Source organism: Rhamphochromis sp. 'chilingali', assembly GCF_963969265.1.
Source record: "Rhamphochromis sp. 'chilingali' genome assembly, chromosome: 1".
Classification (NCBI taxonomy): Eukaryota; Metazoa; Chordata; class Actinopteri; order Cichliformes; family Cichlidae; genus Rhamphochromis; species Rhamphochromis sp. 'chilingali'.
In genome coordinates, this window is record NC_137929.1 from 39183246 (window position 1) to 39201211 (window position 17966).

The following is a 17966-nucleotide window of genomic DNA, read 5'->3' on the forward strand; positions in this document are numbered from 1 at the left end:
GAAAAATCTAAATTGCCCATTTAGATTGTGAATGTGCGACTGGTTGTCTGTCTGTGTGTGTTACCCCTGCAACAGACTGGTGACCTGTTCAGGGTGTTCCCCACCTGGGATAGGCTCCAGCACCCCCAGCGACCCTGAAAAGGATAAGTGGAAGCAAATGGATGGACACATGTATTTAGTTACCAAGTATATTTTAGTTTGTACAAGATGTGCATTCAGATTATTTTTTTTAAGTTTCACAGTGTGATATTATATATGGCCAAAAGTATTCACTCACATCCAGATCACTGAATTCAGCTGTTCCAGCTTCTTAAATTCTAAAACCAAATGGTGGAGTCCCGGGTATTTACACCCTAATGCAGGTTGTTGCTTAACAGGGTCGTTGGCCCACTATTAATCATGTGACTCAAGTTGTGAAAAAAGGCGTGGATCACTATCGCCAGAGGTTTTGGGTAAACCATAAAATTGTGTGACCTTGCCTCACAATTTCATGTGAGCTATCGTCACCTAATGCAAGTTGTGCCTGGGCATATGGGAAGGGATCTCAAAACTAGATTGTAGGTGGCAGATGGTTGGTGTCATAAGCCATCCTCTCTGTTCAAAGATGGTCGTTCACGGTGACATAGATGTCCTGTTTCAAACGATCTGTCTTGTCTGTCCAAAATGTGAAGATTGGCATCCTCATTGGCATCGTTCATCTGACCTTGAAGTGCAGACGACGATCTGAGGCCGACATCTTATTAAACCCTATGGTTTAAGAATGGGATATCACTCATGTTTATATGTGTGTAAAAGCAGACAAGTGACTACTTTTGGTATCAGAGGCTATGTCTACACTTCGACCTGTTGTTATTTCTGTCTGCTATTTATTTACTTTCCGGCTCTTTGAAAGGTCGCGTCAAAATGGACTAACAATGAGGTGGAGTTGTTGCTGCAAATAACACAAAAGTACAAAATTGCAAAAGCAAGTGAGAATTAAAGAATTTGAAGAAAAGCTATCTGAAGCATGTACAAACAGATATTAATCTTTAATAGGGCTGTCAAAACTGAGAGCAAACAAAATGCCCTCTGCTTGCTTAGTTTAATTGGTCACATGACTGCATCACATGACTAAAACGCGTCATCGTTTTAAAAAGTCTCAGTTTACGCCGACCACACTGTGCCGCGAAAACGGCGTTTTTCAAATTGATCCACTTTAGAGAGCGTTTTCAATTTTCCGTGACCGAAAAGGCCGTCTCAGTGTGGACGGAAGGCCAAAAGTGAGAGAAAAAGTTGTTTTTGTGTTCCATCCCCATCCAGGAGAGCATCCTTGACGGCGTTTTCAGTCAAGGACAGCTGAGCTTTTTGAAAACGCTCTCCAAAGAGGATACATTTAAAAAAGTCGTTTTTGCGTCGCAGTGTGATAGCTTTTGTTCAAATTCTTTAATTCTCACTTGCTCTTGCAACTTTGTACTTTTGTGTTACTCGCAGCAACAACTCCACCTTATTGTTAGTCCATTTAAAAAACTCTGTGCTTTTCCTCTGTGCTGGGCCTCAGTTTGCCGCGACGTTTCAAAGAGCTGGAAAGTAAATAAGTGGGAGACAGAAATTTCTTGCTTTTCACGCATGCGCAGTACTGGAACGTAAGTGTTTTTGGCCGTTTCAATGTAGATGAACAACTCAGTGAAAACGCATGAAAACAATAGTGTGGACGTGGAGCGTTTTCAGACGAAAACACCGTTTTCAAATTTATCCAGGCTAGTGTGGACATGGTCAAAGTGAATTTACTGTCTGCTCACTGCTCTAGTGAGTATGTGGCAGCTATTACACCTCTTTATGTGTAAACGGGGAAGAGGAAGTTCAGTCAAATAAAACTGTTTAACACAATAAAGCAATGCATGCTTGTTGCTGTGCTTTGTATAATTGCTCAGTATGCATCATTCACTCAAGTTACTGCTGCTACAGGACTTAGAACCAAAGTTAAACATCAACTTTAAAAATAAATAAACTTTAATTAATGTAACAGTGCTGGAGTCATTGGGATGGCTGTAGCTGAGGAGGCAGAGCAGCTAGAATCTTCTTATAATCAGAAGGGTTGAGGTTCAGTTCCTTCAAGTCAGAACAACTTTGGGTTTAGTAACAGAACAGGTTTGAATAGAAAACAAAAATGGAACCACACAAGAAGCAAGCTAATCTGTTCTGAATATACAGGAACTGCTGCAGTCGAAGCTACAACTGCTGTTTGAGCTCAGTGTGAAAAGGAAGCAAGCACAAAGAGTCAGAAGAAGAAGTTACACTCGTATCTATATAAATAACAACATCTCTTTCTTCTGCTTAATTTTTAGTACAAAGTAAAACAGTTAAAGCAGCAGAGCTGGATGTGAGGATGAGGCGCTCTTTGCTCTGCGTGCTGGAGTTATTCTGTAAGTACATCACTGACTTTCTCTGTTTGCATGTTACTGATTAAAGAAACTATTTAAATATCACGAGGAGGTGAAAAGGTTTGTCTAAGAATGTGATTGGTGCTGACTTGGCTCATTTTAACATTGTGTGGGATACACTGCTGTTTTACATTTAAAGTTTATAGTTTATGAACTCAGAAACTGATTTGAGGATGAACATCAACTGAAAATGCACATTTTTCAAAGAGTTGGATGATGTTTCAATCTTGATTTTAGGGCTCAGTACACTCTTCTATGGAAATGCTGAAGGTAAGATTTTTTTTTTCTTTTCTTCCTGTTTATAAAATCTGAACAGTATCGATCTGTATCTGTCATGATCCTGGATTTTGGACCAAGCATTTCAGTTTTGGACTCTCAGCATCTGTTTGATATTCTCTGTTTCACTTGGTTTGTTGTGGTTTTTCAGTTTTTAGTTTTTCTAATATTAAACTTTTTCTTAGATTATGTTTTCATTCATATTCTGTGTGTATAGTTATCTTTTCAGTTATTCTTCAAGCTTGTTTCCCATCCTGCTGTGTTCCCTGAGTCTAGTCTGTGTTTCTCTTAGATCTCCTGTGCTTAGTCAGACTTGTCTTCCTGTTTTTTTACCTTTTGTCTGGGTCAAGATTGTGTCTTAGTCTCTGTTTCAGTGTTTATGCTTCCTGTTTTATTTTGACAGTCCCTTGTCCCGTGTCTTGTTTTCGGGTGTTTCTTCCCTCTGTCTTGTCTCCCCGATTTAGTTCCCTGATTACTACATGTTAGAGCCAATCTAAAGAGAAATATTTGTTTAGTTTAGTTTAATGTGTTGGGTAAGAAAACATTAGATCACATGTGTGGTAGCAGGTTAGAATGAGCCAGGACGGCAATGGAAATGTGCACTGAAGCAGCAAATCGTTTTTTGACCGTGACATTGTTTGTTTGTATGTACGAGTCAGAAATAAATCTGAACATCTCACATTAAGAAGTGGAAAAATTATGTTTTCAAAGCTTGGTAGAGAAATTCACCACTACAGTACATGTGTGTACTTCAGCCTTTGTCGTGATTTGTCTCATAGTTATTTTCCCTGTTTTTTCTGTATTTCTTGGTTAGTATCCGAGTTTTTTGCACTCAGCCCTCTCCGGGTTTTCGGTTTTCATGTGAAGTTTCATCAGTAAAGCTGTTTTGAGTTTAGTTCTGCTTCCACTGAACTAACTGTGGTTAGAAATGGCTGTTATTCTAAAACAATTCATGATTTATTTATTTTTTTGGTAAAACTCATTGAGTAAAAGCTTAAAGTCTGCACTTCAGTCACATTAATTATTTGATTTACTGTGGTGGTGAACAGATGCAGAACTACAAATCTAGTAAAACATAATGGCCTTTTTAAAATTCTCACTAAACCTGCAGTGACAATAGTTCTCTTGTTTTGGGGGGATTTTTTTTTATTTTTTTTATTTCTAACTTACAGTACATGACAAGGCCACACTAACAGCAGACAGCACAACCATACCAGCAGGGGGCAGTGTGACACTGACCTGTGATTTGAAGGACTGCTGACTTAAAATATGAGTGGTTCAGACAAACGTCATCTGAAGAAAAGTCCATAATAACTGATGAATCAGGCAGAACGATCTCAGTGTCTGAAGGAGGCACGTACACCTGCAGGGCTGAAGGGAAAATTATCATCATTACAGAAAGTGACTCAGTCACAGTTCAGAAAACTGGTGAGTTTAAACATTTCACTTGAACTAAAACATTTTTTCTGTTATTATTATTATTGTTTTTGTTGTTGTATTTGAGGCATTTTTAAAGACAAATCAGCATTTATTCACATAATTATGATAAAACCTGCTACTGGAAACAACTTTTTGCATTATCTTTTTTTTTTGTTCCCTGTTTTGTTGTTGTTGTTTCTTTTTTTTAACAATATTTGTTGAACAGTCTTGGCTGCTGTGAAACTGCAGCACATGTGAGTTTATCTACAATTCAAACTGAAGTTTCCTGTTTTCATTTATACGTCTGTTTAAACAGGACATCAGGAAACAATTATCTTCCCACCAACAGTTAAAACCCTCTAAAACCTCTAACAATGATCCAGCTGTTTCCAGGCAGCTTACTATTTTATATTTGGTGTTTTTGGCCAATTGTTTGTTGTTGTTGTTGTTTATTAAAATCTTTGTAAAATCAGTAACCTGAAAGTTGCAAGACCCTTTACCCTTTGTTTTATTAAAGCTATCAAACCACATTTCACAGTGAGCAGGTGGAGCAAAGAAAAAAAATCATTCAGGTTCATATTTTTATGAAAGAAATTGTTTTGTTTTTCAGTTTGGTTTTGACTGTTGGAAAATACATTTGTTGACATCTTTTACAACACTGAGACTTTGTATTTTGAGAGTTTAACAGAGTTGTTATGAAACGGCAGATAAATGAGCACGCAATAAAAAAGATCATTCATGTAAACTAAGGTTGAGCGAGTATTTATCGACCATCGACGACAGGCTGAGGCTGACACTGGCCGTTTTTACAAGAGCGATTTATTTATCTGCCCATGAGTAAGTTTGCTAATAATGTTGGTTAAAGCTAAGAGAAGCAGTCAACAGGAGAAAAAAATAACAGGGCTGTTTTAACAGCATCTTCTTCCAGCTGCAAGCAAATGCACTCTCGTCAGTGTGCCCAAATGCAGCAGCCACTTTGTATTTTTTTGGCAACTACAGGGAGTGCAGAATTATTAGGCAAGTTGTTTTTTTGAGGAATAATTTTATTATTGAACAACAACCATGTTCTCAATGAACCCAAAAAACTCATTAATATCAAAGCTGAATGTTTTTGGAAGTAGTTTTTAGTTTGTTTTTAGTTTTAGCTATTTTAGGGGGATATCTGTGTGTGCAGGTGACTATTACTGTGCATAATTATTAGGCAACTTAACAAAAAACAAATATATACCCATTTCAATTATTTATTTTTACCAGTGACACCAATATAACATCTCCACATTCACAAATATACATTTCTGACATTCAAAAACAAAACAAAAACAAATCAGCGACCAATATAGCCACCTTTCTTTGCAAGGACACTCAAAAGCCTGCCATCCATGGATTCTGTCAGTGTTTTGATCTGTTCACCATCAACATTGCGTGCAGCAGCAACCACAGCCTCCCAGACACTGTTCAGAGAGGTGTACTGTTTTCCCTCCTTGTAAATCTCACATTTGATGATGGACCACAGGTTCTCAATGGGGTCCAGATAAGGTGAACAAGGTGGCCATGTCATTAGTTTTTCTTCTTTTATACCTTTTCTTGCCAGCCACGCTGTGGAGTACTTGGACGCGTGTGATGGAGCATTGTCCTGCATGGAAATCATGTTTTTCTTGAAGGATGCAGACTTCTTCCTGTACCACTGCTTGAAGAAGGTGTCTTCCAGAAACTGGCAGTAGGACTGGGAGTTGAGCTTGACTCCATCCTCAACCCGAAAAGGCCCCACAAGCTCATCTTTGATGATACCAGCCCAAACCAGTACTCCACCTCCACCTTGCTGGCGTCTGAGTCGGACTGGAGCTCTCTGCCCTTTACCAATCCAGCCACGGGCCCATCCATCTGGCCCATCAAGACTCACTCTCATTTCATCAGTCCATAAAACCTTAGAAAAACCAGTCTTGAGATGTTTCTTGGCCCAGTCTTGACGTTTCAGCTTGTGTGTCTTGTTCAGTGGTGGTCGTCTTTCAGCCTTTCTTACCTCGGCCATGTCTCTGAGTATTGCACACCTTGTGCTTTTGGGCACTCCAGTGATGTTGCAGCTCTGAAATATGGCCAAACTGGTGGCAAGTGGCATCTTGGCAGCTGCACGCTTGACTTTTCTCAGTTCATGGGCAGTTATTTTGCGCCTTGGTTTTTCCACACGCTTCTTGCGACCCTGTTGACTATTTTGAATGAAACGCTTGATTGTTCGATGATCACGCTTCAGAAGCTTTGCAATTTTGAGACTGCTGCATCCCTCTGCAAGATATCTCACTATTTTTAACTTTTCTGAGCCTGTCAAGTCCTTCTTTTGACCCATTTTGCCAAAGGAAAGGACGTTGCCTAATAATTATGCACACCTGATATAGGGTGTTGATGTCATTAGACCACACCCCTTCTCATTACAGAGATGCACATCACCTAATATGCTTAATTGGTAGTAGGCTTTCGAGCCTATACAGCTTGGAGTAAGACAACACGCATGAAGAGGATGATGTGGACAAAATACTCATTTGCCTAATAATTCTGCACTCCCTGTAGTTCCTCCATGTTTAGGCTTCTTCTGTGTTCTAAATGCACAAATCAGTCCATGCATGATTAATTGCTCAGCCCATCAAAAAGTCACCTGTGTGTATTTATCGCCTATTGTTACTTACTGGACTGATGAATGTTGGTTGGAAAAATATATGGCTGAAAAAGCCATTAAATAAATTTCCACTTTTTTCTTCATTCTCATCAAACATGCATTGACGTTAATTTTCTTGGTTTGTCGTATGTCCGACTTACAGTACATGACAAGGCCACACTAACAGCAGACAGTACAACTCTACCAGCAGGGGGCAGTGTGACACTGACCTGTGATTTGAAGGACTCTGCTGACTTAAAATATGAGTGGTTCAGACAAACGTCATCTGAAGAAAAGTCCATAATAACTGATGAATCAGGCAGAACGATCTCAGTGTCTGAAGGAGGCACGTACACCTGCAGGGCTGAAGGGAAAATTATCATCGTTACAGAAAGTGACTCAGTCACAGTTCAGAAAACTGGTGAGTTTAAACATTTCACTTGAACTAAAACATTTTTTCTGTTATTATTATTATTGTTTTTGTTGTTGTATTTGAGGCATTTTTAAAGACAAATCAGCATTTATTCACATAATTATGATAAAACCTGCTACTGGAAACAACTTTTTGCATTATCTTTTTTTTTGTTCCCTGTTTTGTTGTTGTTGTTTCTTTTTTTTAACAATATTTGTTGAACAGTCTTGGCTGCTGTGAAACTGCAGCACAGCTGGTCTCAGATATTCACTGGTGAGACAATCACTCTCAGATGTGAGATTCAGGGAGGTGAAGGAAAGGTGTGGAAATATGAATGGACAGCACCCAACACAAACAGCCCTCCAACATCCAGTGAATACAGGATCAGCAGAGTTTCAGTGTCCCACAGTGGAGACTACAGATGTCGGGGTAGCAGTGACTATCTCTTCACAGGATGGAGTGATGCCTTCAGACTGACAGTTTCATGTGAGTTGGACCATGATTCATGCTGACATTTAATGTTTTCATGTTTACATCTGTCTACTAGTCTTTGGTGTTCATTCGAAACTGAACTGGTATTTGAAGTTTGAATATTTATTTTCTTATTAATTAATTCATTTTGTTATTGTTATTTTCCCCGAAGTAAATGATAATATGATGTATGTTTTCCTGTTTCTTCAACAGCAAGTAAACCCAGAGCCACACTGACAGCACACAGTTCAGTCATACCAGCAGGGGGCAGTGTGACACTGAGCTGCTCTGTGGAGGGCTCTGGTGGCTGGAAGTTTGACTGGTTCAGACGTGATTCAGTCTCTTCTAAAGCTCAGCTCATGAGAGGAAATGAAGCAAACAGAGTTATTAGTGTCTCACAAGGAGGTCTGTACCACTGCAGAGGAGGGAGAGGAGATCCAGTTTACTACACAGAGGACAGCAGTGACGTCACAGTTGTGGAGACTTGTGAGTTTTAAACTTTCTATTAAGTTTCTCATGTGTTTCATACAAATGTAGAAATAAACATTGTGGTATCAACTCCAAAAAAACCTGCATATTTATAGCTCATTAGCTGCTGTTAGTCTTTAAATTGTATTTTATTAAATATTTTTGGCCTCTCTCTTTAAATGCTTCTTTATCCTAAACTGACTTTAAGTGGACATGAAAGACTGTGTATTAAGCCATAGAGCCATAAAAACAAACAAACAAACAAACAAAAATAAAGGTTAATCCTGAACATGTTGTCATCCGAGGTCATCAACAGCTCAGCTAACATCAGGTCAGATCAGGGTCGGTAACCCGTGGCTCTTCCGCCCCTCAGCTGTGGCTCCCGCAAGCTTTGGGTGAAAAAATGAAAAATAAAAGTCCCACACAACATCCCCAACATCTGCAGGAGGAAGTTTACAGAGTGAGAAAAAGAAAAGTGTGTTTATAGCAGCAGCTACTGCAGCCAGAGAGAGTCTGACAGGCCCAGCTGTGAGCCACATGTTAGTATCCAGCTGTTCACTGTGTTCACCGCCTCCAGAGGAAGAAAGTGTGCTGCTGTAACCTTCCCACGCCTCTCTCCATCTCTGCACTTTGCCATAAGTTGACCCAGAGCAGAAAGCTAGTTAGCAGCTACGAGCCAAACTCAGAACACTGAGTATCAGCCAGAGGTCTCCGTGGGTCAGAGCCGTGGATCTGGAGAGAAACCTGCCGTTCTGACACTCACGTCAACACGACAAAGTCTGCTTTCCATAAGGAGACAAATTTGTGTTGAAAGTGTTACAAACACACACGATATGATCAACAAGCAATGATTTGTGACTTGAAAGCAGCTCACATTTGTGGATCTGTGTGAAGCTGGCAGTTAAATTAGACTCAAAACCCCACGTGGGCACGAGACGTGATCTGTGCGTGTCAGGTGACTCGTCCACATGTATTTAAGGTGTTGTGAGCTGTGTATTATCACCAGATATGCTGTTATTGTGCAATAAATATCTTTATGTTTTCGACCCTGAGCTGATGTATTTTATACTCAGGGCTGCCTGTGGCTGCATGAAAACAACAGAAGATGATCGCTCATTGAAATGGACTGAAGACATAATTATATACAAATAGTTTTCATGATTATTCTTCTTATTTTACAATTATTGGACCACAGCTACATTTTATTTACTTATTCTGAACTCAAACTGACCTGCAGAATGATGCTTTATTTAAAGTAGGCCTGCACAGGCCTGTGCTGTTTTTCTCCTCTTTAAAGTTTTTGTTAAAAAGTTCTTAAAAGGTAAAAAAGCTCTTCTTCTTATTAAGACATCTTGTATTTTATTAAGTATATTTATTATCATCCTGAATTATGGACGATGAATTTTAAAGAAAGAAATCTGAAAAACAATCCAGACGTTAAAATTTGTGCCTCAATGATCAGCAGTTACTCAGGTTTGTGTCGACACATTTGTACAATAGTTTGTGTGAACTGGAGACCTGAAAAGTTGCACACAAATCACTGCACACATCTGTAAATCTTACTTTCTGCTTGTGAATCATATTATACACAGTTGTACCACTTTCAAGGTAAATTTGTTGCCATAAAAACAAGGATATACTGTCCACCTTCACTCCCTGTCTCTGTAGCTGTAAGTGGTTCTTCAAAGGGAAAATGCAGCTGTTAGCTGTAATGTTAGGATTTGTAGATCACTTTATAAATGTGGAGTGTGTGGACAACAGGCTGTGTGAGTCAGATACACCAGTGGGCCACCACACACGTGTACCACACGGTAAATAAATGTAAACACTGACTTTTAAATCCAGCTTCATTTACAGTCAAAATGTCACCAGGATGCAGTAAATCTTTCTCCTCTGAACAACAGCAAAAAGAAAATCAGGCTTCAAAATGACTTCATGTTTCTATTTGTGTCTAACTGGATATTTTTCTGTGAACAGTTCCCAGTAAGCCCACTGTGACCCTGCAGCCATCCTGGACTCAGATATACAGCGGTGAGACAGTCACTGTCAGATGTGAGATTCAGGGAGGTGAAGGAGCTCAGTGGACGTATGAATGGAGAGCAGCCAAGTTAAACACACCTGAAACATCCAATGAATACAGAATCATCAGAGCTACTGAGTCTGACAGTGGAGGATACAGCTGCCGGGGCAGAAGGGACTATTTCTTCTCAGAGTGGAGTGATATCATCACACTGACTGTATCATGTAAGATCTTTCATCCAGAGTATCTAAATAAGAAAAAGCACTTCTTCTTTCTTACAGCTTTATAACTGTCTTTCATGTTGGTCAGTAAAATGTTTAGTTTTTATTCCAACAACAAAAACCTGAACAGCAGCTTTTTATTCACCGTGAAGAGAACAAAACATATGAGAGTAACTTCTCTGCTGTGCAGCTCTAATACATGAAAGATGAAATGCAGAACAAATGCTGGATCTGTCTCAGCTGCTCCACCACATCCACTAAGAAACATTAAATCCACTGATTGTTCCTCATGTGTGTTTTTAACTTAGAAATGCAGCAAATTAAATATGAAAGATTAGTGTTGTGTTTGTGTGACAGTTGTACAGTTTGTTGCAGCTTCACCATTAAAGTTATGTGATATTTATTATTGACATATTTCCACCAAGTTATTTAAACTGGTTTGATTCAGTCATTGACTTTTGTTCTTTTTCTAAACTGAACTGCAGATAAACCAAAGGCCAAACTGAGAGCTGATAACACAGCTGTTCCAGTAGGGGGCAGTGTGACCCTGACCTGCTCTGTGAACCCATCATCATCATCTGGATGGAAATACTACTGGTACAGAGATGAGAAATCCTCTGAAGCCCTGACCACACAAGATGCAGTTTTCCACTCAAATGGACAAATCAGTGTCTCACAGGAAGGACTCTACAGGTGCAGAGGAGGAAGAGGAAACCCAGTTTACTACACAGAGGACAGCCAGTCAGTCAGGATTGACAAAATTGGTGAGTTCAAAGTTAATGAACCCCAAATCACTACCTGATGAAAAGTATCTGATGGAAATTGACCCCTTTTGTCATTCACTTGTTCATTTCCTGAATACAGTCCCAATCAGGCCTGTCGTGACTCTGTATCCAAACTGGTCTGAGATATACAGAGGAGAGACGATCACTGTCAGATGTGAGATCCATGGAGGAGACACTGAGTGGGATTATGAGTGGGAAACAAACAGCAGGATAAAAGCTCCAAATCAAAATGAATACAGGATTAGATCTGCTTCATCATCCAACAGTGGAAACTATCGCTGTAAGGGCAGAATGAAACGTTCACAGCATGAAACAACAGAGTGGAGTGATTCAGTCACACTGACAGTTTCTGACAGTAAGTAGAGTCATAGTTCATTTAACCTGGAAATAGAAACAGTTTGTAAAAATTTGTTTTTATTAGTACATGTTGAGTCAAAGTCATTCGTGAAACAATCTGATGAACTTTTTCCTGTAACTTCAACAGCAAGTAAACCCAGAGCCACACTGACAGCACAAAGTTCAGTCATACCAGCAGGGGGCAGTGTGACACTGAGCTGCTCTGTGGAGGGCTCTGCTGGCTGGAAGTTTGACTGGTTCAGACGTGTTTCACAGTTTTCTGGAGCTCAGAAAATAGGAGCTGGAACATCAGAGCACACGATCAGTATTTCAGAAGGAGGCATCTATTACTGCAGAGGAGGGAGAGGAGATCCAGTTTTCTCCACAGAGGACAGTGCTGCAGTTACAATTCAGAAACAAGGTGAGGCACAAATAATTGAAAGTAATACTTGATAACTGTCAATTTTATATATACATATTATTCCATCTTGATTTTATATTTTAAATATTTGTGTTCGTTTATTTGTTTGTTGAACAGTTTTGGCTGCTGTGAAACTGCAGCACAGCTGGTCTCAGATATTCACTGGTGACACAATCACTCTCAGATGTGAGATTCAGGGAGGTGAAGGAAAGGTGTGGAAATATGAATGGACAGCACCCAACACAAACAGCCCTCCAACATCCAGTGAATACAGGATCAGCAGAGTTTCAGTGTCCCACAGTGGAGACTACAGATGTCGGGGTAGCAGTGACTATCTCTTAACAGGATGGAGTGATGCCTTCAGACTGACAGTTTCATGTGAGTTGGACCATGATTCATGCTGACATTTCATGTTTTCATGTTTACATCTGTCTACTACTCTTTGGTGTTCATTCAAAACTGAACTGGTATTTGAAGTTTGAATATTTATTTTGTTATTAATTAATTAATTTTGTTATTGTTATTTTCCCTGAACTAAATGATAACATGATGTATGTTTTCCTGTATCTTCAACAGCAAATAAACCCAGAGCCACGCTGACAGCACACAGTTCAGTCATACCAGCAGGGGGCAGTGTGACACTGAGCTGCTCTGTGGAGGGCTCTGCTGGCTGGAAGTTTGACTGGTTCAGACGTGATTCAGTCTCTTCTAAAGCTCAGCTCATGAGAGGAAATGAAGCAAACAGAGTTATTAGTGTCTCACAAGGAGGTCTGTACCACTGCAGAGGAGGGAGAGGAGATCCACTTTACTACACAGAGGACAGCAGTGACGTCACAGTTAGAGAAACTCGTGAGATTAATAATTTTATTTCTGCCAAACTGAGAGATGTCATTTTGTGTCCTGTGCTAACAATTTCATTCAACTGTGAGTTAATTAAACCTGAGATGAGAGACACCTCCTGACAAATAGAAGAATTTATTGCGTCTTATTTTTTTATCTTCATGTTTCTATTTGTGTCTAACTGGATATTTGTCTGTGAACAGTTCCCAGTAAGCCCACTGTGACCCTGCAGCCATCCTGGACTCAGATATACAGCGGTGAGACAGTCACTGTCAGATGTGAGATTCAGGGAGGTGAAGGAGCTCAGTGGACGTATGAATGGAGAGCAGCCAAGTTAAACACACCTCCAACATCCAATGAATACAGAATCATCAGAGCTACTGAGTCTGACAGTGGAGGATACAGCTGCCGGGGCAGAAGGGACTATTTCTTCACAGAGTGGAGTGATATCATCACACTGACTGTATCATGTAAGATCTTTCATCCAGAGTATCTAAATAAGGAAAAAGCACTTCTTCTTTCTTACAGCTTTATAACTGTCTTTCATGTTGGTCAGTAAAATGTTTAGTTTTTATTCCAACAACAAAAACCTGAACAGCAGCTTTTTATTCACAGTGAAGAGAACAAAACATATGAGAGTAACTTCTCTGCTGTGCAGCTCTAATACATGAAAGATGAAATGCAGAACAAATGCTGAATCTGTCTCAGCTGCTCCACCACATCCACTAAGAAACATTAAATCCACTGATTGTTCCTCATGTGTGTTTTTAACTTAGAAATGCAGCAAATTAAATATGAAAGATTAGTGTTGTGTTTGTGTGACAGTTGTACAGTTTGTTGCAGCTTCACCATTAAAGTTATGTGATATTTATTATTGACATATTTCCACCAAGTTATTTAAACTGGTTTGATTCAGTCATTGACTTTTGTTCTTTTTCTAAACTGAACTGCAGATAAACCAAAGGCCAAACTGAGAGCTGATAACACAGCTGTTCCAGTAGGGGGCAGTGTGACCCTGACCTGCTCTGTGAGCCCATCATCATCATCTGGATGGAAATACTACTGGTACAGAGATGAGAAATCCTCTGAAGCCCCGACCACACAAGATGCAGTTTTCCACTCAAATGGACAAATCAGTGTCTCACAGGAAGGACTCTACAGGTGCAGAGGAGGAAGAGGAGATCCAGTTTACTACACAGAGGACAGCCAGTCAGTCAGGATTGGGAAAACTGGTCAGTTCAAAGTTAATGAACCCCAAATCACTACCTGATGAAAAGTATCTGATGGAAATTGACCCCTTTTGTCATTCACTTGTTCATTTCCTGAATACAGTCCCAATCAGGCCTGTTGTGACTCTGTATCCAAACTGGTCTGAGATATACAGAGGAGAGACGATCACTGTCAGATGTGAGATCCATGGAGGAGACACTGAGTGGGATTATGAGTGGGAAACAAACAGCATGATAAAAGGTCCAAATCAAAATGAATACAGGATTAGATCTGCTTCATCATCCAACAGTGGAAACTATCGCTGTAAGGGCAGAATGAAAAGTTCACAGCATAAAACAACAGAGTGGAGTGATTCAGTCACACTGACAGTTTCTGACAGTAAGTAGAGTCATAGTTCATTTAACCTGGAAATAGAAACAGTTTGTAAAAATGTGTTTTTATTAGTACATGTTGAGATATTTGACATGTTTAGATAGTCTCACTCTTAAAGTTCATCATAAATATTTGTGAGTCAACATTTTAGTGACATTGAATTCAGAGTTAAGAGACGAAAGATTGAGAGAAAATCTTTGTTGAACAGATGAACCCCGTCCTGTCCTCACTGTGTCTCCATCATGGCTGAGTCCTGGAGCCTCAGTAACTCTGAACTGTGAGGTTGAACATCCGTCTGCAGGATGGAGCTTCTACTTGTATAAAGCTGTTCCTGATCTATCAGAGAAATCCTCCAGTTATGAGCTGCTACCTGATGGCAGTGGGACTGCACAGGACTCCTACATCATTCATGGACAGACACACACAGCAGGATATGTGTGCAGAGCTGGAAGAGGAGACCCAGAGTATCACACTGATCACAGTCAACCAAAGTTTGTCTGGTCTGCAGGTCAGCTTGTTTCTATTGTAACCAGTGCAGCTGTTGTTTACCTCCAAAGGTCACCCAAAGGAGAATTGAATCTTTTCATTTCTGATTGTGATTAAAGTCTTTATTTAAAACTTGTTTAATGTTTAGCTCAGTGAAATAAGTAGGTGACCCTATATGCCGTATGGCTAGGCAGCAGTCCGACCTGTGTCCCTTTGCTGTTTGTCTTCCCCTTTCACTCTCCCTGCTTTCCTGTCTCTCTACACTGTCACTATCAAAAAAAGTAAGAAGCTTTGTGTTTATTAATTGTAATTATTTTCACTTAGATAAAAGTGCATGTATAGATAAAACAGCCAAAAATACGAAATTTAAAAAAAAAAAGATAAAGAGAGAATGCTAACTAGTTAACGGCTCTGACAAATATGAGGAAAACCCTGACAGATAAGGAGATAGGTAATCGTTGCCATTAAAAAAATAAAAATAAAAAAAATTCTAAAATCTGTGAGCTTTGTCTCTTCACTGCATGTTGTTTCCAGATGTTCATTCAGCAGCGTCTCTCACAGTGAGTCCTGACAGAGTGCAACACTTCACCTCTGACTCTGTCTCACTGACCTGTGAGGGAAACTTCACTGAGTGGAGAGTGAGGAAGTTCTCTGAGGACGGCCGACTCTCTGACTGTAGGAGAATGACTGGATCCACATGTGACATCAACACATCAAAGTCAGATACTGCAGTGTACTGGTGTGAGTCTGGATCAGGAGAGTTCAGCAGTGCAGTCAACATCACTGTACAGAGTATGTTATTATACATTTACTTCTTGGTTGTTAATGATTTAGACGTGACATGAACTTTTGTCCCACCTTTGCTGTGTGTGAAGTCATTTCATGTGGAAAAATAAAACACATACAGCAGTTTTTAAATACACAAGATCAGATCTTCATGATGAAAAGCATTTGTACAATCTGTTCTTATTATTGTTTGTCAGCTTTTTCTAAAAGTGTGCAGCAGCTGATGTGACTGAAACAATTGTGTGTGATTGTGTCACAGATGATGGTAATGGTCCTATCCTGGTGAGTCCTGTTCATCCTGTGACTGAGGGAGCTTCTGTTAGTCTGAGCTGCAGTTTGAGAACACAAAAAATACTTTCCAATGTGTTTTTCTATCACAATGACAAACTTATTCAAAATGATCCCCGAGGGGAGCTGAAGATCTCTGCAGTGTCAAAGTCTGATGAAGGTTTCTACAAGTGTCAGTACTCAGGAAGAGAGTCAGCACAGAGCTGGATGTCAGTTAAAGGTGAGCAGGATCAAAACATGCGATGGAGTTTTATAAACCAATGACTGAGAAGGAACATTAGATTGTCTGATTTAATTCTTAAAGTCACTTGGCTCTATTTTATAAATGTATTTATTCATAAGATTATAATTTATTAATTAATTTCTGTTTTTTGTTACGTGACTGTGTCAGGAGCTGACAGCTCTTCATCTCCTGTGTGGATGATTGTTGGACTGGTTTGTGGAGTCTCTCTCATTATTATTCTCCTGCTCTTGTTGTATCGCTGCAGACAGTCCAAGTGTAAGAGCCTCTTTTCTGTTTTTATTATTATAATTATTATTATTATTAGTAGTAGTAGTAGTCATAGTCATAGTATTAGTAGTAGTAGTATTGACATTTCATTGAGTATTTGTCACAGTTACTAAACTAAAACACAACTTTATCACAGAACTTAGAAAGTTATCCAAATAAAACAAAAACAAAAACTAAGAAACCAAATTTCTACAAATCTTATTAAAACAAACTATGATGAAGGATGTGACAGTAAAGGAAGATTGAGGCAGTCTATAAAACACAGGATAATGAGATGATGGGAAACAGGTGGGAACACAGTGATAACTAATGCCCCTTTTCCATTAGTACCTACTCGGATCAACTCACAACTATTCAAATCGTATTGATTGGTTTTCTATTACAATCAAGTACCACCTAATGTGTGTGGTCGTCCTAATAGCAACGTGGCTGAGCATCCTATGACGTAATTAGGATGCGTCACACACACTACAATGAAGGTGGACGTTGAGGCGATGATAAACCTGCTGCTCAGTCTGCGAATTTTCGTCACACTCTGGGACCATGATGTTGCTTTTGCAGCTGTTTTCCTCATTGTTGGGTTTCAAAAATGGCTCTTTTTATTTTCATCAACGAAATACTCTCATAAGTCATCAAGTGATGCCACTGACCAGCCAATCAGTGGGATGCAGGCTGATGACGTCATATTTTGGGATCGCCTCGGGTCGCCTGGAACTCCGGCTGAGTAAATACTGAAAAAGTACCTGGTAACAGGAATAGAGATGGCACGATACCACTTTTTTATGTCCGATACCGATATCATAAATTTGGATATCTGCCGATACCGATATGAATCCGATATAGTGTTTTTTAATCAACAAAACTGTTTTTTTAAATATCTTGCTGCATTTTGTATAAGTTCATATTCAAGTTTAAAACAACAACTACACTAAAGCTATTCTGTTATACCTGTATGCAAAAAAAAATATTTCATAGTTCAGCAATACTGATCAATCTAATAAACTTAAACCTACACCATCCTCCCTATTCTGGTATTTTAAAGAGTACTTAGCGTAAATATTAAGCAACCTAACTAATAGGGTTCCAACTCCCAGCAACAACAAAAATAAATAAATAAAAAATAGGGAAGCACCCCTCACGCTCCACCTCATGATGCTTAATCGACGTAATCAACCTTAATTTGATGCAGTGTGAAAAAAAATGCACAGAAATCAATTATTTTTCAAGAAATATTAAATAGATTCAACATCTTTCTTCAACAAAATTGCAGACTGCACAGATGGTACCGTCCCAAAGGAAAAAGTACTATAGCTTACTAGGGTATATATATTAGACTTAATAGTCACTATATACAGTAATTGACTTCTATTCCTTTTACATCAAATTAAAACTTTGGGTGTCAGATAATTATTTATTAAAAGCTAGACATTTTAAATGAGAATAAGAAAGAAAAGTATGTCTTTGTGCCCCCTTTTCCCTGTTAATGCCCTATCGGCCCCCCTGGCTAAACTTTGCTAGATCCGCCCCTGCACAGTTACCAGCGTCAGCTACGTAGAA

General features: G+C 39.4%; 2 protein-coding genes across 2 annotated transcripts in view; both read left to right on the top strand.

The window, feature by feature from the left end:
- The window catches only part of LOC308408036 (Fc receptor-like protein 5), a gene marked incomplete at its 3' end in the record, with an annotated part of 241472 nt that overhangs the window by 104502 nt on the left and 119004 nt on the right, over positions 1 to 17966 (top strand). The window lies entirely within an intron of this gene.
- Positions 7992 to 11502, top strand: LOC308391493 (Fc receptor-like protein 5; the record flags this gene model as incomplete). Its single annotated transcript, XM_080874087.1, has 4 exons — positions 7992 to 8131; positions 10091 to 10357; positions 10840 to 11118; positions 11219 to 11502. Exons 1-4 carry the CDS (start codon positions 8005 to 8007, stop codon positions 11500 to 11502), a joined length of 957 nt encoding a protein of 318 aa, XP_080730213.1. The 5' UTR covers positions 7992 to 8004.